Source organism: Aspergillus campestris (genome assembly GCF_002847485.1).
Source record: "Aspergillus campestris IBT 28561 chromosome Unknown P168scaffold_8, whole genome shotgun sequence".
NCBI classification, from domain to species: domain Eukaryota; kingdom Fungi; phylum Ascomycota; class Eurotiomycetes; order Eurotiales; family Aspergillaceae; genus Aspergillus; species Aspergillus campestris.
Window position 1 is genome coordinate 261787 of NW_020194343.1, and position 22621 is coordinate 284407.

A 22621-nucleotide genomic window follows, 5' to 3' on the forward strand; every position below is an offset into this window, starting at 1 on the left:
GTTTTCAGCACGGTAGCCATGTCTCTGGGCAGAGCATGTACCCGCTCTCATCTTAATTCTCCCGTGATTCCCGCCCCTGTTCGTCATTACGCTTCATAGTCTCCGTTGCTAGATAGACCATGGACCAAACCTGGCAGCATCCGGCCGTGCAGGTCGTGATCAATGGCCACCCTCAGGCGCAGGCGCTGTCGCAGGCTCACCATGGCAGTGGCCCACCGCAGCGCCGCGATCGCCCGTTGTATGTGGAAGAAGCGTTGCAGTATTCGCCCATGTCCAGCTCCCCGATATTCGGTTTAGGTGAGAAGACCCATGTGATGATCCTTCCCCGGGGAAGCAAATGAACCTGGAGCTGATGCTTTGATGCGCGTGTACTAGATTGTATCCTACGCCCGGACGTGGGTCGCCCTCCGAATACGACTTCCATCAATCATATCTTACAATCGGGTCGGACTGCGTTGAGTGATCTGAATGCGGAGGTGCAAGCTGGAGGAGCGGATGAGTCGAATCGCTTGGAGACGTCTCGGGAATATCTACAACAGTTGCTGGATGGAGACCAGTTGACGGAATTGTAAGCCGACCCGGGATCGTGTACCGATGACGAGAGAATGATGCTGATGCTGATGCCGCATAGTAAATTCAAGCTTCCGATAAGGGCGGGCAATAATCAGCCTCCTCCGCCGCCCGCGGTGCCCCTTGACCATGCCCCCTCCCGCGATCACTTGGGCCACTTTGCGAAGATGATGTTGAACTCCACCGATATAGCGTTCAGGTGTAAGAGGAACCTCTTGTTTGGGTTGTCCCGGCTGATAGCTGACATGCGCCAGACCCCACCGCGCCTAATTCTTACGATGCAGGCATCCCTCAGAAACCCGCTGCTTGGAATCAGAAAGCGCATGCGATGAACAAATCGGTCACTCCGTCCGCTAGTCTCCCGAACCAACAGACAAGCAACCTCTCCGTCGTGATACCCGTCAAGCCGATCCCGTCCTATGGAGAGGGCCGCGGTGACCCCAAGAGAAGGAAGCTCAACGCGGATGGGGAGGATAGTATTGCCGCCGTGCGTCTGAAGGACCAGAAGGAAGAGGCCGATGCGGCGTTGGTGAAGCTGCAGACTATGCTTCATGAGGAGGTCTTTGCGACTGAGGACCAGGAGGAGGCAGGGGTGTTGTCGTCCGATGTCCATAGTCGTCTTCAGAAAGCGATCAGGAAGGTCATTGGCTTCAACCGGCTTCGTGATATTCCGTCAGATGACCTCAAACGGGTCCAGAAGCTCTGTGAAAAGCCCATAATGGATGCAAGGACCGCGTATTTGAAGCTGGACGACCCGTCGAATGAGTCTGAGACCCAAGACTGGCTGAAGCGTTTGGAAGACCTGCACAATGCTCTCCTGGCAGTCGGCACACTGCTGCAAACCATGTCGGGCTCGCGGACAGAACGGGATCTTTGTCCGGAAGATCTTATAGAAGCTATTCCCGACGTCCTCAACCAGACATTCGATAATTGCATCATCCCTGCCGTGGAGGCACGACCGGCAAACAAAGACCCCGGAAGCAGGGATGCCAAATTCTTTGCATTCGTTTCCGGGGAAAGACGTACCATTGGAAGTGTGATCCAACAGAGCAAAAGGGACCTTGCCCTCTTCGCAGACTTCCTAGCGCGGGTCGAGGTCTCGGAGACTACGATAACGGCAACGCTGTTTTTCGCAGCCAAGCTGATCACTGTCGACAACGCGCACACGGAAAATAACTCCGCCGTGGGCTATCAGAAGTATGAGTCTGTCCGACGGGGGGCCATGGATGTCCTAGCAAAGATCTTCGCCAAGTATCCCGACCAGCGACCATACATCCTGAATGAGATCCTGAGCTCGTTAGAGAAGCTCCCGTCGGGGCGGCAAAGCTCCAGGCAGTTCAAGCTCGCTGATGGGAAAAGCATTCAGTTTCTGACTGCCTTGGTCATGCAACTTGTACAAACCACTGCCTTAGACGTGCCTGGCTCTCGATCAAAAAAAGCTGGTCGTGGGAAGCCGCCTTCCGCAGATGACGAAGAGGAACCCCCGAGGAGGAAGAGGAAGACGAGGACGATGACGAACCGGAGACCCTGGAGCACCTTGCGTCGAAGGTTGATCGCTTATACGACAACGCCGTACGCAGCGCCCAGTCTATCGTCAAGTTCATTGTCCAACGAGCAATGACGTCGACCAAGACCGGTGACCAGCCATACCGAAATATCCTTGACCTCTTTACCGAAGACCTGATAAGCGTGCTTGGTTCGACAGATTGGCCGGCCGCGGAACTACTCCTGCGCATCATGGCTTCCCACATGGTCGGGATTGCTGACCATGACAAGAGCCCGGCTACTGCAAAGAGCATGGCCCTTGAGCTGCTAGGCTGGATGGGTTCCGCCATATCCGATCTCATTGTGACTGCCCAGCATCTGCTCCCGGCCATGGAGGAGTCAGACAGCGACTCAACAGACTATCTGAGGCAGATGTTCGACGATTATTCAAATCGCGCCTTACACCCGCAGGATCTCGTCGTGCCCGAAGGCCCCTATCGCATGACCTTGGAATACTTTTCCCAAGATCGTGACCAGGACAATTGGCAGATTGCCAGCGCCCGGGGTTACTATCTGGCGCATTGGGCAAAGACGTTTTGTTCTGTTTACTATAGTTCGGACGATAAGGATGATGGCGTCCAGGATGATGTGGTCGAAGATCTGGTGGATCTCTTGTCGAATCTCTTCTCTCACCCGACGTGGCTGGAGACCAACAAGTGAGTGTACCTGCCCCGATATCTAACCGTTGAAGATGCTGACCTGGACGTGCTATCAGACATTTCGGGAAGATCTCCACCGCCCATGGGAGGTTCGCGTACATCTTGACGGCGCTGAATTCCGGCTTCTGCAAGGCCTTCGACACGATTCTGAAGGTGCTTTTGAACTCCATCACCAGCGATCAGGCCAAGGTTCGCAGCCGCAGTCTGAAAAGTGTGATCTATATGCTTGAGAAAGACCCGAGTCTTCTGGATCGAGATGCGTCAGTCATGCGCGTGATCCTCCGATGTGCCACGGATGCATCCCCGATGGTCCGTGATTCTGCGCTGTCCCTGATCGCAAAGTGCATCGCCTTGAAGCCCAAATTCGAAGAAGATGGATGCCAGAGTATACTCATTTGCGCCGCTGATCCGACCGCTGGCGTTCGAAAGCGTTGCATCGGACTCCTCAAAGAGATCTATCACAAGACGTCGCGTAACGAATTAAAGCTACGGATCTTGGACAGTTTTCTCCAGCGGACCGGGGATCTCGAAGAGAGCGTGGCGGCAATGGCGCGCCAGACATTCGAAGAGATATGGCTGGCTCCCTTCCACGAACAAATCGACTCCGCGCAGGATGGCCCGAGACTGAAGGTCGGCCTCGAAGAGCAGGTATCATTGATCGCTAGTCTGGTACAGCGCAGCGATACGGCTCTCGACACTCTTGGTGGATGTCTCAAGAAAGTCCTCTCTGACAGTTCCAAGTCTTCCAAACTCAACTTCAAAGTTTGCAAGGCGATGGTGGCGACAATGTTTGAGAAATTGGTCGAAGATACTGCTGACTCTTCGGACAACCAATTTCGCCAAGCCCTCCTCCAGACCATCACTGTCTTTGCCAAAGCAAATGCGAAGCTTTTCCGGCCCGATCAGCTGGAGATACTCCACCCCTACATTGGGCACCTTGCTACCGCCGAGGACCTCTTCCTATTCCGGTCTGTGGTGGTGATCTATCGATGCGTCTTACCTTTCTTGTCCTCTGCGCACCACAGCCTTTTGAAGGAAGTCCAGAACGATCTGTTCAAGAGTGTGGCTAAACTTGCTCGTTCGGAGCTAAATGAAGTAATGGCTTGTCTGTGGACGATCAACAGCGTTCTGCACAATACGGACCGGCTCGTGAAGCTCACATTATCAGTCTTGAAGCCAATCCTGCAGTACAAGAACATGGATCTGTCGGATGGTTCCAACAAGGATTTCCTAGCCCGAGCCAAAAGCTACATTCGGATCGCTGGCTGCGTCGGGCGACACTGTGACCTCGAGAAATACGAGCCACACTTCAAGAGTTCCTTCCCGACCTGGGGTGGTGGCTCCGTCGCCGGCTTGATGGTCGATGCCATTATCCCCTTCACGCTTGCTAAACAACCATTGGATCTACGAGTGATGGCCCTCGAGAGCTTGGGTTCCGTGTGCCAGTCCTGGCCTGGCCAATTCGGCCGCGAAGGAACACGGAAAATCCTATCCATGGTGTTCCAGGAAGACAACCCCAGCCTCCAGAATATCGTGCTCCGGTCATTTGCCGACTTCTTCGCCATGCACGAAGGACGCGCCGAGAAGGCAGTGCTGCCGTCGGCCGAGATCGCTGACCAGGAAAATTCGACGAGGTTAGGAGGGTCGCTGAGGGCCAGTGATAACGATGGGGCCGCTGCGTTGATCGCCCAGCATTTCCTGCAGAGCATGCTGCGGATCGCTCAATCTCGACAGGATGCCTACGCTTTGACCGCCATCGAGTTGGTTGCCAGTATCAACCGTCAAGGCCTAGTCCATCCCAAGGAATGCGCCGGCGTTCTGGTCTCGCTTGAGACGTCGACCGTCCCTGCGATTGCCAAGGTGGCCTTCGAAACACACAAGATGCTCCACCAGCAATACGAGTCCATGTTTGAAAGGGAGTACATGCGCGCGGTGCAGGAAGCCTTTTACTACCAGCGTGACATTGTGGGCGATTCAACCGGTGCGTTCAGCCGCCCGTACGTTGCCAAACTCGCGCCCCTATTCGAGATCGTCAAAGTCAGCAATAGTCGGTATCAGCGAAAGTTTCTTGCCAACCTCTGCGCGAAGGTCGATCTGGAGCTGAAAACCTTGGACGCTACGGGTGATACTCCGGAACACCTGTTATTGTCTCGTTTTGTCGCCCAGAATCTGGCATTCTTTGACTACGCCCAGCTGGCGGAGCTGGTGCCGACTATTGGGTGCATGGAGCGCATTGTTGCGGCGACTGGAACCGTGGTGGCCCATGCTATTGAGACCGAGCTGTTCCCCCCAACGGTGGAAGCACCCCCGGCCCCCGACGGGGCGCCTCTTCCTCCAGCATCCGAGGCACCACTGCCTATCGTCCCGGCACCGATGCCCAGCGTACAGCCGCCGGCGAATCCACAGACGCTCCGCTTACTGTCCACGGCAGCGGCCTCGCTTTCGATGCTCTGGGAAGCTCGAACGTACCTTCGGCGTCTATACGGCGTAACAGCGCACGTGCGCAACAAAGACGGCAAGGCGGCAAAGGAACTCAGCAAGTCCGCCACGAAGGTACACGGGGTGACGGGGGATAAGTTCTGGGACGCTATATCCCGCAACATGGCCTCCCTAGACACCGAGGAGAGCATGATCGCCAAATGCCGGGAATTTGCCACGCTGCTCTCAATCGACGACGAGTTCAAGGTTGGCGAAGACGAGGACGCAGATGGCGACAGCCTCGATGCCGACATGGAGGATGCAGGCGCTGCGGGCGGTGTCAATAACCATAACAACAACAAGCCAGGCAAACGCAAGAATTCCTTCCCCGGACAGAACCCCCCGAAGCGTCGCGGGAGAAAACCGGGTTCTGGGAAGAGGAAGCCCAGCGCTGAGCCCAGCGAGGACGCGCACTGGGGTTGAGGGCGAGTGAGTCCCTAACCTAGTTTTTTCTATATTGAAGCAACAATCAATCAATCCATCTATTTTATAGAGCTCGCATGTGGGACCGGAATGGCGTTATGCTCTTCTTCTATTTTCTTCCCCCTTTGATTTTCTCTTTCTATCTGATATGCCATATTTACTTTGCCCTTTTCATATTTGTTGTATCTTATTCATTGAGCTATCTATGCTGGACGGGGGCGTCGTTGCGGTGCACGATCTGAAGGACGAGGTGATATTGAGGGTTTATCTAGCTTAACAAGATATTATTTATGATCTGCGCTTACGCTGAGCTAGACCAATTTACTATTATTACCACTCTTCACTCTTATTATTCCTCTTAATTTATATCTAGATCTGTATAGCGGTGTGGAGATTGGATGCCAAGCCGGCAGACCCCCAGCGGGTCGAGATCACTAACGCGTTAGCGGGAAGGCTTGTTGGCTCCCAGTGACGTAGCAATAACATCGTCCGTCTCATTCCTGCGCTTCTTTTCTCCCTCCCATCTCCTTTCCCCTTTCTCAACTGACTCTCACCCATCAATTGATTGATATCTTACCATTCTTAATGCCTGTTTGTCGCTCGCAATAATAGTTACAGACTCCTCTCCGTCCCGGTTCTCCTAACCCGTGTCCCTCCACCGCCATGAGCGCCGTGCTGCTCCGGAGACGTCCGGACCCATCGGCGCTGACAAGGATTGCGCTGCAATCATGCCGATTCCACACCTCAGGACGGACAATACCAAGGGGCGCTATCGCCGCGCGGGGATTACCTCTCCAGCGCAGGCCGATCCCTCAATGCCTGCCATCCAGCGCCGTCTTGAACGGTAACCGCCTATCCGTGCGACACAAATCAACCACCGCTAAAGAGGACCCCCGCCCCAAATCACCCGTCATGGGCGCGGTAGTCAAAGCATTCGCATACTGCGGTTTCTTCATCGTGATGAGCGGTGCCGTCGTCGTCGCTTTCTTCATCTACGACGCGACCACCTACCGCGAGGATGGTGTTGTCGAGGATATCCCCGTGTCGGAGCTAGCGCTGAACCCGCGGCGTGGGGGACCTAAGAATCTACCCATTGCGGAGTTTCTGATCGGCGACCATGACTCTGAGGAGATGATGGAGCAGAAGGATAAGCCTCGTCTGGTTATCCTGGGTACCGGGTGGGGTAGTGTCGCTTTGCTGAAGCAGCTGAATCCAGGCGATTATCATGTTACGGTTGTTTCTCCGGCGAATTACTTCCTTTTTACGCCGATGCTGCCGTCCGCGACGGTGGGGACGCTCGGGCTGAGGTCGCTTGTGGAGCCGGTTCGTCGGATCGTGCAGCGTGTTCGGGGGCACTTTTTGAAGGGTGAGGCTGTTGATGTCGATTTTTCGGAGAAGCTGGTGGAGGTCTCTCGGACTGATACGGATGGCAAGCCGCGGAACTTTTATGTCCCGTATGATAAGTTGGTGATTGGTGTTGGTATGTTCTTCTCTTCTTCTATGTTTGTTTGGTTTTCTATCAGCTACCCCCAGGGTGCTATATGCTAACGTGATTTCGCCTAGGCTGCGTCACAAACCCTCACGGAGTCAAGGGCCTCGAAAACTGCCACTTCCTCAAGACGATCGACGATGCGCGCCAGATCAAGAACCAGGTCCTGGAGAACATGGAGCGGGCCTGCATGCCGACCACGACGGACGAGGAGCGCCGGCGTCTGCTATCCTTTGTCGTCTGCGGTGGAGGCCCGACGGGGGTGGAATTCGCGGCGGAGCTGTTTGACATGCTTAATGAGGATCTGCTTTACTCGTTTCCCAAAGTCTTGAGGAATGAGATCTCCATCCACATTATTCAGAGTCGCACGCATATTCTCAACACGTATGACGAGGCGCTGTCTAAATATGCTGAAGTATGTCGAGAACTGCGTGTCTGTTGGGTCATGTAGCTAACGTATGCAGGCTCGTTTTGCCCGTGATCATGTCGACGTCCTCACCAACTCCCGCGTGAAGGAAGTCTGCGCGGACCGGGTGGTCTTCTCGCAATTGGAGGACGGCAAGCCAGTGGTCAAAGAAATCCCGACAGGCTTCTGCCTATGGTCGACCGGTGTTGGTAAGGACCCCATCCCAGCGAGCTGACTGGCCTCGCCACTAATCACCATCACCGCAGCCCGAGCAGAGTTCTGCAGCAAGCTCTCCGACAAACTCGACGCGCAAAACAACAAGCACGCCCTCGAAACCGACACCCACCTGCGCCTAATCGGCGCCCCCCTAGGCGACGTCTACGCCATCGGCGACTGCGCCACCGTCCAAAACAACGTCGCCGACCACATCGTCTCCTTCCTGCGCACCATCGCCTGGGAAAAAGGCCGCGACCCGCAAAAGCTACACCTCACCTTCCGCGAATGGCGCGACGTCGCATCACGCGTCAAGAAGCGCTTCCCCCAAGCATCCAACCACCTCCGCCGCCTCGACCGCCTCTTCGAGCAATACGACAAAGACCACTCCGGCACCCTCGACTTCGGCGAACTCTCCGAACTCCTCCACCAAATCGACACAAAGCTCACCTCCCTCCCTGCCACCGCCCAGCGCGCAAACCAGCAAGGCGAATACCTCGGCCGCAAGCTGCGTAAGATCGCGGCCGCGACGCCCGGCATGCGCACCAACGAGATCGACTACGGTGACCTCGACGAGGCTGTCTACAGGGCCTTCAAGTACCGCCACCTCGGCAGTCTGGCGTATATCAGCAATGCGGCGGTGTTTGACTTCGGCGGCACGAACTTCGCGGGTGGCGTGCTGGCTATGTATCTCTGGCGGAGTGTGTATTTTGCGCAGAGTGTTAGCTTCCGGACGAGGTGTATGCTGGCTATGGATTGGGCGAAGAGGACGCTGTTTGGGAGGGGTATGTTTTTCTTTCTCTTCCCTTCTTCCTATGAGATAAATAGAGGAATACTTGCTGACATATTATTCACTCGCAGATCTCATGAGCTTCTAAGTGATAAGTGATAGATAGAAGAAAGGTGGAAGACTAATACACTGATCAGTGGACTAGTCAATCAGTTATATATCTTCAAGATAACTTGGCAATCAATCCCTTCCGCACCTTAACCTATCTATCTATCTGTCTACCCATTTATCTATCATCTTCCTTCATTCCTTTCATTCTGAATACTTTCTTTATTATTTCCTTTCCTTTTCTTATCTTTCTATCTTACTGTCTGTCTTACACATACATACCATCTCATCTATTTCATTTGTGTCTTTACATTCGACCTTTTGTTTCTTTCTAGTTCTACAGTTTCTACTTGGTTTTCTTTCCTTCCTTTCTTCATCGAGGCTTGTTAATTACGAGCGGAATAGATATATTCATTCATGCTATAGTTATTTCAATTATTGGTTAAATAGTGTCCTACTTTTTCGCGTGGCTTGGTCTCCTGTTGTTTACATACATGACATGGGATCAATATGCATTTCAGATTATGCTTCAACACGGTACTAGCTGTTGTGTAGATGGTGTTGGCATATTCTAGCTCGACCATCGTCCAAAACGCCAATTGGTGAGTGGTAGGGTCTTGATATCCGATCATTGACACGGCTGATGGCTGGAGTGTAGATAGTAAGGATAGTAATATCCGTGATGTACGTTAGCGACACAGGGTCACACGACAGTTGGTATCATTTCCAGAACAAGTGATAGAGGCTTGTTAAAGATGAAAATTACAAGTCAAGACTAGGCAAGCTCGCTTGCTAGCCAAGTGCGCCAAAACACCTCGCTAGACCGAGGAAAAAAAATGGAAAAAATAGCCACAGCCATACGTGTCGTCGTGGGATCAAGTCCTGGACGAGACGAGGCCGTCACGAGATCATCGGGTCGATGTCTCCGTTGTTGGTCATTACGGTATCATTGTTCGACGCTCCGTTGCGCCCTGCGTCGTCTGCTTCTTTCTCCGTCAGGCCGAGGTCTAGCTTCTCCGGTACATCCTTTTTGGCTTCGCGGGCTTTCTGCTCGGCCCAGGCGCGCAGCTTGACCAGATTGCGCAGGCGCGCCTCTTTACGGGCGCCCTGGCTCTGCAGGATGGCCTCGTTTACACTAGTGGCGATTTCTTTACGAAGGTTGGGGTGTAGGAGAGGGGCAAGGGAGGGAGTGAGGGTTTCGGTGGGGAAGATGAGCAGTGCCAACGTCCGCTCGAGGTCATCCAAGAACTGCGGGTTGGTCGGGGCCCGGGGCGCCAGTTGCGAGGTTGCAAACTCGAGGGCGGGACTGATGTCCCCGTCCGGCGAGGCACTGCACGAGCGGATCAACTCCACCAGCTGCAGACGCAGGAGGGCGAAATGTAGCGACGGATTCTCATCCAGGATCTGTGCCAGTAGACATGTTAGCGCGATGGTCATAACAAGCAATGAGTGTGACACGACGGCATAGTAGTGGTTTGCTGATCATACTGAGGACTGAAGATGTTTGTTTTTCATCAAACCCCCGAAGAGGGTTTATGAGTGGTGCATGAAACTTGGTCTAATCCTAGCAAAGGTGGGGTGCGCGCGGGTGGATGCGGCATGGGCAAAGGGGAAGCGAGGGAGAAAATTCTTACCTGTGGGTTGAGCTCGTTGATTTTTTCAATGGCGGCCTGGATATTCCCCGAATGGATAGCCGTTCGAATGTCCACTCTTTCTTGGACCGAATCGACGTCCGTCTTGGGTTGAATATTGGCCTCGACAGCGAATTTCTTCGCCGCCGCGGGGTAGCCATTGGTGATGAGGTAGTCCATGACCAAGTAATTGATATCACTAGCAACGATGTTAGCATCGTCTGACCCCACAAGCAATCGACAATCAATTTTGCATTGACAGGAAGATTCAGAAAGACAAGTCAATTGTGTTTCTCCTCAAGGTTTTTCAGAGAGATTCCCAACTTGAGTATGAAAGCATCCTTTTCCTGGTGCCAAAAGGCGATGGAGGGGTAAGGAAATTGGGGACTCACGTTTTGGATGGCTTGACCTCATCGACCTTCCGCTCAAAGTGATGCCATGTTGGCGTGGTGGTGGAGGAAGAGGGAGACATCTGTGTCTCGTTAAAACCAAGCTACCACGCACGCACAGTACCTCAGGAAGCATACGTAATTCGCCGAAGACATGGTGGTGAAAGCTGGAATGACAGTGACTCTTGGTCTCAAGTACCCTGGAGCTGAAGAGGCAGTCTGTGAAGATGGGAAACCTCACCGACGGACGCCATGGGAAAAGGGAAGTGCAGATGAAGTGATGAAGAGAAAGAAGAAGAAGAAGAAGAAGAGAAAATGAGTGAAGAAATAGCTCCCGTCACGTGCAGAATTGGCGCCAACAAGCGAACGTCACGGGATGGAGCACACTAACCACACCAGGACTAGCGCGATGGCCTGACGCTAGACCACATCGGGACTGGATCGTGAACCCCATCTTTGTCTCAGTTCGCGATCTTCTCATTTCATGCATCCCACTTCCCCCTCCCCACATTGACTGGAGGCCTGCTTGTACATGTGTATGTCTGGTTGAGCTGCACGGGTAGGAGCCAGAGTCTGAATTCATCCATCATGGAATCCATTTCACCCGTTTTCTCGTCTCCCCTCCAGAAACAATACTCCCCACCATGGGCCGATCTGAGTATCATTGGAATTGCGGGCAGCTCTGGCTCGGGTAAGACCTCTGTTGCTATGGAAATTGTGAAGTCGTTGAATCTGCCATGGGTGGTGATCCTTGTAATGGTACCGTGAATCTATCGGATCACCCATGGGAATGCCCGACATCCCACTACCAGTCAATCGCGGCGTCTAACGTGGTCGCGTGACAGGACTCCTTCTACAAGAGCTTGGATCATGAGCAACATACCAAGGCGCATTCGAATGAATATGATTTTGATTGCCCGGACGCGCTGGATTTCGATGTCTTGGTGCAGACTTTGCAGGATTTGAAGAAAGGGTATCGCCCCGCCCGTCCGATTTTCTTATCATGTTTCAGATGGCACGCAGGGAGAGGTTCGGCGAGTGGAGCTAACTGATTGGATATTCGGGCCAAAAGGAAGAAGGTTGATATCCCTATCTACTCTTTTGCCCATCATCAGCGTCAACCGCAGACGACCCCGCTGTACTCGCCACGGGTTCTCATTCTCGAGGGTATCTTGGCCCTCCACGACCCAAGAATATTGGATCTGCTGGATGTGAAGGTAAGATCCTTCATCGTGTAATTTAGAGAAAGCGTGCTTATCTGGACGGGTAGATCTTCGTAGAAGCCGATATGGACGTTTGCCTGGGACGCAGAAGTAGGTATCCATCCTATAACCTTGATCCTAAACGCTCTGACGCAGGAATCAGTCATGCGTGATGTTCGGGAACGAGGACGGGATATAGACGGCATTATCAAACAGTGGTTCAACTATGTGAAGCCGTCCTACAGGCGATATGTGGAACCGCAGCGTCTCGTATCCGGTAGGCCCGCAGAGCCCCCCGTGACACCTCCCACTAAATCGATGTAGATATCATCATTCCTCGCGGCATTGAGAACAAGACGGCCATCGGTAGGTTATCTCCACTTCTTGACGTATTCTCCTACTAAGATTATCATGTCAGACATGGTCGTCAAACACATCCAGCGTAAGCTGGACGAAAAGTCAGAGAAGCACAGCGCAGATCTGTACAAACTGGTCGAAATCGCGTCCGGGGAGCAACTCTCTCCCAAGGTCCAGGTCATGGCGGCCACGCCCCAGTTCATCGGCATGAACACCATCCTCCAGAGCCCGGAAACGGAGCAGGTCGATTTCGTGTTCTACTTTGACCGACTGGCATGCCTGCTGATCGAAAAGTACGTTAGCCCTTGAGACATAACAAACCCGATAAAGCAAATAGATAGCTAACGCAATACCACCAGAGCATTGGACTGCACCTCGTACGTCCACGCCGAAGTGAAAACCCCACAGAAGAACGCCTACACCGGGTTACACCCCGCCGGCGTCGTATCCGCCGTGGCCATTCTCCGCGGCGGGTCCTGCCTGGAGACCGCCCTGAAGCGAACCATTCCCGACTGTATCACGGGCCGCGTCCTCATCCAGACGAACGCAAAGAACGAGGAGCCCGAACTCCACTACCTCAAGCTCCCCGTGGGCATCGAAGAGCACGGCACGGTCATGCTCCTCGACCCGCAGATGGCCAGCGGCGGAGCCGCCCTGATGGCAGTCCGCGTCCTGATCGACCACGGCGTCGAAGAGCACAAAATTGTCTTTGTGACCTGCGCTGCCGGCAAAGCGGGGCTGAAGCGGTTGGCTTCGGTGTATCCGAACATGAATGTGATCGTGGGGCGCATCGAAGAAGAGCGGGAGCCTCGATGGATGGAGCAGAAGTACTTTGGATGTTAAGGAGTGTATATGGAAGGATAAGATATCGCATATTTTTTACTTACCTAAGGTTTATGCTAGCCATTGATCTGCACCATGATTGGCGTGTACTGAAATATGCATTGAACAAGTTAAGCTTTCTTGGCCAAAATAAGCTTCCTGGTGGGGACGACGTCTGCGGGCTTGTCATTCTAGATGTCAGATGCTGGTAACACGATGATACCTCCAACAAGGGTGGGTAAATAGCATCAAACGACGACTGAAATGCTTCCAACATCTTCAAAATTGTAACGTTTTGGTCAGACATAACTGAGCCAAAGGTAGCATAGCTACCTGATTAGCGAACACTCCTACTACCCTCTCGGAAGAAACCTAGATCCTGCCTCTATCCTTCTCTGGACCCCATAAATCGTGTGGTTTATAATCTCGAGCTGCAGCTTTGATAGATAGAGATAAACGAACCTGTACCACAGCCCCACTGCGAATGGCATACGCATATAAACACTAGGTCAATGTACGGTTAGTTTAGTACTCGGCTCTATACCCAGGCGTATACCCAGGCGTCTGTGTCCACCAACTCTGATAATCCATGTCTGTTCTTGTGTCGCATCCTAGAGCTTACTACCCTTCTTGTGGCATTATGATGATGATGATGACGAACCACCAGAGTCCCCTGAACTGTATTGACGCAGAAGCGTATGTCCCTTGCGCATGATCTATACCAAAGAGTCCAGAGTTCTGTACCGACTTGGGCTCCCTCTTGCATTGAAGGAAATGGCCGGAGAGATATCACATTCTCCTAGTAGGGTGGTTTCTTTTACTTATACACCAGACAGCCAGTTTACTCACCGACCAACCTCAGCTCGTTACCACAGAATAGGAAAGAGTCACCAAGGTGCCTTCTTGATCCTTCAAATTAGTGGTCTTATCACGTCGTGGCTTGCTCTTAGGGTTCGCAACGCTCACGTGGGTCTGTCAGGAACTTTCTCTTCTGTTGTTGCCCTTGCTATATCTCTTTCCCATCTTTTTACGTATGATGCGTCGAACATCATCGTGTCGACATTTGACATTTCGTACCATTTTTTGACAATTTCTGACATGAAAATATGATCTCTGACACGCCAGAGGTAACGTTAAACCCGCATATAGCATTCCAGCAAATGCCACCGGACTTTAAATGGGCAGCTCGAAATTCGCAAAAAGTGAAGCTATTCAGAGCCATCTCGGTCGTAAAATGTCGAGTTAACGTGTGTGATTGGCTAAAATCACAAAATGAGGAGCGGAGATTTCCAACATTGACACACCTTTCATTTCACAAAATGCCCTGAAATTGACGCCTTGCAAAATTGTCGACAGTTTACCATCCCTACAACGCAGAGCTTCCGTCCCATCTCCGTCTGGCAAGTAGAGGCCCCACTGTTTCGCTGTGAGTGGCGATCTAAAACCAACCAACTATACTAGTGGCAAGGCTGAGCGGTTAAGTTCCAGCCCCTCGTTTTGATCTTTTGGGTCTCCTTGATCTCCTGAGCTTCTCGAATCTCTTTAATTGCTGAACTTGTTGAATCATTTGGATCCGCGGACCTGGACTGATTTTATTCCCGAATCCTGTCATGGCGAGATCATACCAAACGAAGCCTCCTAGTCGGCCCGCGCAGTGGGTTCAGCGCGAGTATACTGACCATCAAGGGAACCCCGTCGTGCTGGGCAAAGTCGATAATGGGGAATACAGCGATGAGGAGCCCCCTGAGCCACTCGATCGAGAGAACTACCCCCTTCAAGTCTACAGCCAGACCCCCATACAAGCACAGGAATACGAGTCACTCCACGAATATATAGTTGGCAACAACGACCTAGGCCCATTTTTGGAAATTTACACTTACAACCCACCCGATCCGCTGGCCTGTGCTGAGCATCAGCGTCGTGAGATCGCCCACCGGAAGCATCTGCATGCGAATTCAGACCGATCGCATGATGAGCTGCCTCCATTGATCCCCGCCGTCCGAAAAAATTCCAGAGGCCCCCACGCGGGATATTGTATCCTCCTGACTTCGGAGAGTTACCGGGCGAGGTTTCGCGCTCGATATCGTAATGAATGCGGCTCGGGACCCTTTTTGATCTATTTTGATCGCAGGCCTCCGTTGGCAATCCGACATATGGACCTAAGGAGTCGCCTTCAAGCCGAGCCTAAAGGCGTGGTCGATTTCGCTCACTGGGGTATCGAAGTCTTCCCCGAGACTTGCGATGTCGCGGTGTCGATTGAGAAGGACCAAGAAATGATGGATTTTCACACGCAGACGATTCAGTTTCAAGCAATTTACGAGAACTCGGGCGAGCTCGATGAACCTCTGCCGGAGGGGCCGGAGCCAGCCAGCCTTGGCGCGCGGCAGGTCCAGGAGCTCCTGGAGCAGCAGCAACAAGCAGCGGAAATCCAAACCGTGGATCCCCGCACCCTGCGACTTGACCGGGGGTCGGACGGCAGGGTACTCACGATCACCAACACCGCGGAGCGAGAGAGCGACCTTCAATATACAATCTACGTCCCGTTCCTGGTGCACCTGCCGGATCTTGACCTCTCCGACCTGGTGGAGACCACCGCTCGCATCTTCACAGCGGCCGTAATATCTCGTCTCACCGGCGACAAAACCGTCCGCTTCGAGTTCCGGGTTCCTCCTACCTCTTCATTGTGGTCAATTGCTTTGTCCCACGAGAGCGGACTCCAACCCGGCGCTCTCCACACCTTCGGTGACAGTTCTCGGCGCGAGCGAGTGCTCCCGCTGAGCCGCAGCGACGTCAGCCCGTCGTCAAGAGAGAAACACTATAAGAAATTCTTCGTTGTTCTGGACAGACCAGCCTTCATACAGGAGCCGGGCGTGCTGTTTCTCATCGTTCGGACCGATTCCCTGCAGGATCCCTCGCTCATCGAGGCCAACTACACCCAAACGATCCTGGGAACTCGACGCAGTGCGGGCATCTCGGAAACTGCGCGACGACTTGCGGTAACCGCGGTTGAGGAGCAGCAGCAAGGTAATGAGTGGAGTGTGAGAATGCTGACGAACGAGGAGCATCGATCTTTGCTATCGTTGTCATCTGAGGAGTACCAGGAGTTACTCGCTTCGGCCTTGGATTCAGATTCCGATGATAAATAGAGCTCTCTCCGTCCCTGCGTCCGATCGACAGAATCCAGACGGGGGAATAAAACCAGACTGGGGTTGAGAGTGTATATGCCGTTTGAGTGCGTAGCATAGCATGTTTCCATCATTACTCTAGTCCGTCAATGCCGGAGGGGAACCCTCGGTCTGTCTTGATGGCCGTCTCCACCGTCCACGTCCGGAGTAAGATCCAGCATAATCAAGGAAGCCTACTCCCCATTTCCTACTTTGTGTTGCAATTTCGCACTTGCTAGTCACGGGGACAGGATAGCTGGGATAGAGTCGACATCCATCTATTTCGTTAAGTGCAAAGAGACTTCCATGCCATCAATCATAGGTATCCCATCCCTATTGAATAGCAGAATACAATTTGACAGGACAACCCACTTCCAATTCACTGAACTTAGCAGACTCCATCCCTCAAAGTACATAATTGACCCAAAGAATTAGTCTTCCCTCTATAACAATGAAGAACCAAGCACTCCAAACCGCATAAACCAGCAACGGTGTCGCAATTCCCCATACAACGTCATCACCGTCTTCTCCCCGGCACCAATGGGTTCAGGGCCTCCACATCTCCGCCCCCTATTGGCAATGTAGGGCCCCAATCAAGCAGCTCTGACACTAAGTAGCCGGTAGCGCGACCGTAGGTGGAATTGCGCACATAGCTCAGCTCAGAACGGGTCCATTTTCCCATCTAGCTGTGCACTGTACCGGAGCATACGATCACATGTGATGGTCCGAGTGATATACGAGAGCAGTCCAGCTCACATCGATTCTAGGCCTGCCCTCGTTGGTCATTACCAATTAGTTTACGCCGTACAAAGCGGAGATTAACTCCCCATTCACCATAGCGATACGTAGTGAGACAGAGACAATGGCCTGACCATATGGCCCACTAGAAGAAGACGGACGAAACCGAGGACCCCATCTATCTATCTAAATATCCCACCGGTGGGAACTGGGATGACTAGATCAAGGCGTGCTATCCAGTGTCGTGCATGACTCGGGAATTGGCCCCCCCTTTTTATTCCGGGTGGAAGTCAGGATCGGGTTCTGATCCTACTCCAGATGCCGCCCCAAACCCCCTAGGTCTTAGCGGGGCCCCACCCCTAACATTAGCGTCTTCTATTATCCGACAGGGCCCCAAGCCAGACCCCTCTGTCGGATTGGGGGCCGCTTGTGGCTTTGATTGCGCCCTCGGACCCCGGTCAGGGCGCCTCGTGGGAGATACCTGGGACGAGCTTCTTTTTTTTAAACTTTCTGACAGCTTTTAGGTACTTTATTTTACTTTACCTTATTACACTTTATTTTTACTTCATGTCATTCATTGATCTATATTTATGATCGCGAACACACCAAGGTCCACACCATCGTAATCTTCGCTCCCAAGATGTCCAAAGGTACCCAGGATCTTGAAGAAACTGCCGCCGACGAGACTAAACCCGCCGGTCATCCTTCGCGTCCACGTAGATGCAGCTCTAAGAATCGACGGAATCAACCCTAACTGCATCCCACCTAGTGGCCTCGGGAACTTCTTACCCTCCCCAGCAACGCGGCTGAATCACCACTCAGCCGGGAAGATTTGAGAGGACGATCGTGGCTCGAGGGTCCAGAAGCTGCTCGGTACCGACCGTGTCCACCTTTCCCCAGAATGCCGATGTGCGAGACTAAGGTAAAAGGTCCCTGGCAATATAAGCAGGAGCGCGATCTCGCCCTGCTCAAACTCCCACGCGGCCTTCCCTCGCCGTCTCTCCCCCCCGTTCCCTGAGAATGCGATTTCCTGGGTCCTGGGTTGCGGTCTTCTTCTTGACGGTCATTCACTGGGCGGCGCTGGTCCGCGCGAACGCGCAGACCTTTCCACAATGCACGGTGCGCGCCGATCGATATCCCTGGTGGTATTTCATCCTGGTGATATGTGGTGGCTGACGGTTGGCGATAGGTGAAATGCATGAATGACTTGGTCCCTGGATCCTCCTGCGCGCTTGACGACCAGGGGTGTATCTGTACCGATAAACAATTGATCGAAGACTTGAGTGTCTGTGTGACGACGACATGCACGATACGGGAGACTCTCGGTGCGTTCCATTGGAGAAGAGGATGGTTTCCCTGCGCGATTGGCTGACGGGTCGTATCCATACGCATATAGTCAGCATCAACATCACGAATACCGACTGCGGCGTGCCGGTCCGAGACAATACGGCCCCGAGTATCGTCATCCCCGCGGTCGGCCTGAACGTCCTTCTGTTGGTGGCTTTGCGCACATACACGCGCTTTGCGGTCACCGCGTCGGAAACCGGCTTGGATGACTGGGCCGTCCTTCTGCTTGCGGTATGTGGAGGGGGGAGGAGGTTCTCGTCAACTTGCCTACGACTCCAATCAGTCAGCTAATGGTGTCGCAGGGTTGCATGATACCCCTCAACGCCATCTCGATCGTGCGTGAGTGAGATTGAACCCCTGCCCCGGTGGACAATATCCGAAAACCGATACTGATAAACGCGACAGTGGGAAAGGCAGGGCTAGGAAGAGATATGTGGACCCTTGAACTCGACCAAATCACCCGAGTCATCTATGTACGCCCTTTTCACCCTGCCAGTATACGGACGGACAGACTGACGGTTATCAGTATTCCTGGGTCCTGTCGATCTTCTACATCATCTGCATCTCGCTCACCAAGCTCTGCTTCCTCTTCTTCTACCTTCGCATCTTCCCCTCCAATCGCCTGCGCTTGCTCATCAAGATCCTGTTCGCCCTGACCGTCGCGTATGGTATCATCTTCCTCTTCGTCGTGACCTTCCAGTGCTGGCCGGTCAGCTCCGGCTGGCTGAACTGGGACCAAGAGGGTCATGGCAAATGTATGCAATCGAACACGATGATGATCTCAGCGAGCGCTATCAATATCGCTTTGGATTTGTTGATCATCGCCCTGCCGATTCCCAAGGTCGCTAGTCTGCAGGCGACGACTAGCACCAAGGTGCAGGTTATTGCTATGTTTTCGGTGGGATTTGTGTACGCTTCTCTCTGTCCCTCTCTGTCCATTCTTCAAGAACAATGATCTAACTTTGGCCGTTAGAATCACCGGAGTCAGCATCTACCGCATGGTAAGGCTCAAACTCTTCGCCCTCAGTATCAACCCAACCTGTATGTCTCACTCTCTTTCCCTCTCACATACTATACGAACGATATACTCATAAAATACTCAGGGGACAACGCCGCCAGCTGCTACTGGTCCGTCGTAGAAGTCGACGTAGGCGTCTTGTGCCTATGCATGCCCGCCACGCGATCCCTGCTCGGCCGCATGTTCCCCAACGTCTTCGGCTCAACAAGCGACCCCGAAACCACCGGACAGTCCATCAGCAGGAGAAGTCGACCAGTGGTGGTGACACCGGGTAATACCAGTTTCACCCAGCTGATCGAGATGGATCATGTACCCGGTAGTGTGAAAAGTCACGATGATTATTGACCCTACTCTTCCTTTGTAGTCTATTAGACCGGTAGTGTGTAGATTGACCCAGTAGGGTATTTGTAGTAAATATCTGCTATCTTCATTTGAGCTCTAGCTTATTTGTAATTCAATCGTAGATGAAGAAGACAGGGTTGGTTGATCTATACCAGAGAAATATACCGCCCAAGATAAACCGATAGAACTAGCGATACGCACGGACCACGTGAGACCGAAACTTTTTTTCCCGAATTCCGCAACAAGATTCAGACTTCACTTACTCTCCTCCATCAACCACTCTGCAACGTGGTCTATTTCGCCAGTGGCTTGTTCATGCTGCTGCTATTGATCCTCAATTATTGAACTTTTCATTCAGTGGTTCATTAATCACCACCATGCCAGACAAGAAGAAATCCAAGAAGACCGGCGGGTCTAAAGACCATGCCGGCACGGTCATCAGTACGTCCTCTCCTGTTCTCGTTTTTTTTGGAAATCCTAGCACTATCAAGTGGTATAGCATAGTACAGTCACTAACATGTATTCCAGCCGACCCCAGATTCGCCAACATCCAGTCCGACCCCCGCTACCGCCTCCCCAGTAAACGCCACACCCATGTCAAACTCGACAAGCGGTTCGCCCACATGCTCAGCGACCAGGACTTCTCCCGGAACGCCGCCGTCGATCGCTACGGTCGCAAGCTGGCCCGCGATGACACCAAGAAGCAGCTCGAGCGGTTTTACCGGTTAGAAGAAGATAATGAGGACGACGAAGACGAAGACGAGGACGAAGACAAAGACACAAAGGCCGGCGCCGCCGTCGCTGACGACGACGAGGTTCTCCGCGAGCTGAAGAAGGCCGATGCGCAGTCTTCGTATGATCCTGCGCGCGACGGCGGGTTCGAGTCCTCTTCGTCGGAGGAGAGCGATAGTGAGGATGAAGACGAGGACGAGGAGGAGGAGAGGGTTGCCGGTGGGGAGGAGCTCGATTTCCCGGATAAGCAGCGCGATGGGGTCCCGACGGGGGATGTCACGAACCGAGTGGCGGTTGTGAATCTCGACTGGGATAATATCCGCGCGGAGGATCTGATGGCTGTGTTTTCGAGTTTCTCCCCGACTGGGGGCCGCGTGTTGCGCGTTTCGGTCTATCCGAGTGAGTTTGGAAAGGAGCGCATGGAGCGCGAGGAGACGGAGGGGCCGCCGAAGGAGATCTTCGCGTCTAAGGATGAGGAGGAGGAAGATGAGGAGGAAGAGGACTCGGATGAGGAGGAAGAGAAGATTCGGCAGTCCATGCTGAAGGAGGATCAGGGCGAGGATTTCAACTCGACTCAGCTGCGCAAGTACCAGCTGGAGCGGCTACGCTACTACTACGCGATCCTGACATTCTCGTCCAAGGACGTGGCGAAGCACGTCTACGACCTGGTGGACGGCGCCGAGTACCTGTCGAGTGCGAACTTCTTCGACCTGCGGTTCGTGCCGGACGAGACCGATTTCGACGATGATAAGCCGCGCGACGAATGCGAGCGCATCCCCGACGGCTACCAGCCCAACGACTTCGTGACGGACGCCCTGCAGCACAGTAAGGTCAAGCTGACGTGGGACATGGAGGACAAGTCCCGCAAGGAGGCCCAGGCGCGGGCCTTCCGCGGCAGCCGAAAGGACATCGACGAGAACGACCTGAAGGCGTACCTGGCCAGCGACAGCTCCGACGACGAGGACGAGGACGACGACGAGGATGGCGGGGTGGAAGTGGTGGATGCGGCGGGCGAGGGCGACCCAACGCGGACGAAGCGCTCGAAGAAGGAGGAGGAACGGCAGCGTATGCGCGCCCTGCTCGGTCTGGGAGAGGCGCCCAAGCGGACCAAGTCAGACGGACCGGTCGGCGAGATGGAAGTAACCTTCACGTCAGGACTGGCGGGCGAGCCCACTCGGGAGAGCGTGTTCGAGAACGAGCCCGAGAAGGACGAGACGACGATCGAGAAGTATCTGCGCAAGGAGCGCGAGAGGAAGAAGCGCCGCAAGGAGAAGGTCAAGGGCCCTAAGGAGGGAGATGACGATGCGGACGAGGCGGAGGCGGACAACGCGGCGGCGGATGAGGCCTCGGCGGCGGAGGAGGCAGACGATCTCGGCTTCAACGACCCGTTCTTCGACAACCCGTCGGGCAAGGAGACCGCACACCAACGCAAGGAGGAGAAGCGCAAGAAGCGGGAGGAGCGGGCAGCCGTCGAGGCGGCCGAGGCGGCCAAACGCGCGGAGCTGGAGCTGCTGATGATGGACGACGACAGCAAGGCGGGGATCAAGCACTTCAACATGACGGAGATCGAGAAGGCGGAGAAGCAGGCGCGCAAGAAGGGCAAGGCCAAGAAGAAGCAGAAGAAGGCGGCGGCCGAGGCGAGTGCCTCTGCCGAACAGGACGACTTCCAGGTGGACGTGCAGGACCCCCGGTTCTCGCGTCTGTTCGAGAGCCACGAGTTCGCCATCGACCCGACCAACCCGCGGTTCAAGGGGACCTCGGGCATGCAGGCCCTGCTGGAGGAGGGACGCAAGCGACGACGGAACAGGACCGACGAGGAGGACACACGACCGGAGCCTTCAACCCGGACGAAGAAGCAGAAGAAGAGCTCGTCGGCTGGTGGTGGATCCGAGGATCTGCAGAAGCTGGTGAGTCGGGTGAAGCAGCGGACGAAGGGATAAAGGGGGGTTGTATATAGACGTGGATTGATACCAAAATACATTTCTTTTCTACTATTGTATCTCTTTATATCTCTATCTCTTGATGCATACAGATGGTAGAGATGGATTAGTCAGGGATCTCCATGCGGCTCCAGCTCACCGCCTGTTCCGGCGAGAGTCTTGGCATCTCTTGGCATCTCCAGCTCGTCCTCATCTCGCTCTCCATCGTAACCTCACTTCAGCTTCATCTCCATCCTCTCTCCTTCTCATCTCTCCCCTCCCATTATCTCTTCTCCCCCCTCCGTCTGGTTGGGTTCTGACTCCCGGGATTGTCTCGCG

General features: G+C 53.7%; 4 protein-coding genes across 4 annotated transcripts; 3 read left to right on the forward strand and 1 right to left on the reverse strand.

Moving 5' to 3' along the window:
* Positions 1-81: 81 nt before the first annotated feature.
* On the forward strand, positions 82-5949 carry P168DRAFT_311534 (putative sister chromatid cohesion protein Mis4). Its single transcript, XM_024839508.1, has 6 exons — positions 82-297; positions 376-568; positions 632-771; positions 825-2015; positions 2048-2771; positions 2831-5949. The coding sequence occupies exons 1-6, from the start codon at positions 120-122 to the stop codon at positions 5673-5675; spliced, it is 5271 nt and encodes a 1756-aa protein (XP_024691570.1). The 5' UTR covers positions 82-119; the 3' UTR covers positions 5676-5949.
* A 213-nt stretch (positions 5950-6162) lies between these two features.
* P168DRAFT_291157 (putative NADH-ubiquinone oxidoreductase 64 kDa subunit) lies at positions 6163-9113 on the forward strand. The gene is made up of 5 exons (XM_024837356.1): positions 6163-7155; positions 7239-7579; positions 7629-7779; positions 7837-8568; positions 8645-9113. Exons 1-5 carry the CDS (start codon positions 6339-6341, stop codon positions 8659-8661), a joined length of 2058 nt encoding a protein of 685 aa, XP_024691571.1. The 5' UTR covers positions 6163-6338; the 3' UTR covers positions 8662-9113.
* A 408-nt stretch (positions 9114-9521) lies between these two features.
* P168DRAFT_297884 (uncharacterized protein) lies at positions 9522-10724 on the reverse strand (the record flags this gene model as incomplete). The annotated part of the gene is made up of 3 exons (XM_024838215.1): positions 9522-10025; positions 10256-10451; positions 10645-10724. 3 exons carry the CDS (start codon positions 10722-10724, stop codon positions 9522-9524), a joined length of 780 nt encoding a protein of 259 aa, XP_024691572.1.
* Positions 10725-11229: 505 nt separating this feature from the next.
* P168DRAFT_311537 (pre-rRNA-processing protein ESF1) lies at positions 11230-22334 on the forward strand (the record flags this gene model as incomplete). The annotated part of the gene is made up of 10 exons (XM_024839509.1): positions 11230-11400; positions 11487-11614; positions 11714-11858; positions 11912-11954; positions 12007-12120; positions 12168-12209; positions 12262-12493; positions 12560-12905; positions 13547-13613; positions 20160-22334. The coding sequence occupies 10 exons, from the start codon at positions 11230-11232 to the stop codon at positions 22301-22303; spliced, it is 3432 nt and encodes a 1143-aa protein (XP_024691573.1). The 3' UTR covers positions 22304-22334.
* Between the last annotated feature and the right edge of the window lie 287 nt (positions 22335-22621).

Excerpts from the sequence above, each read along its gene's own strand:
- P168DRAFT_311534 (XM_024839508.1), top strand. The coding sequence starts at position 120 with ATGGACCAAACCTGGCAGCATCCGGCCGTGCAGGTCGTGATCAATGGC. Across the intron at positions 772-824 it reads CACCGATATAGCGTTCAGGT|ACCCCACCGCGCCTAATTCT; the intron begins GTAAGAGGAACC and ends GACATGCGCCAG. Across the intron at positions 2,772-2,830 it reads ACGTGGCTGGAGACCAACAA|ACATTTCGGGAAGATCTCCA; the intron begins GTGAGTGTACCT and ends ACGTGCTATCAG.
- P168DRAFT_291157 (XM_024837356.1), top strand. The coding sequence starts at position 6,339 with ATGAGCGCCGTGCTGCTCCGGAGACGTCCGGACCCATCGGCGCTGACA. Across the intron at positions 7,156-7,238 it reads TAAGTTGGTGATTGGTGTTG|GCTGCGTCACAAACCCTCAC; the intron begins GTATGTTCTTCT and ends GATTTCGCCTAG. Across the intron at positions 7,780-7,836 it reads CCTATGGTCGACCGGTGTTG|CCCGAGCAGAGTTCTGCAGC; the intron begins GTAAGGACCCCA and ends CCATCACCGCAG.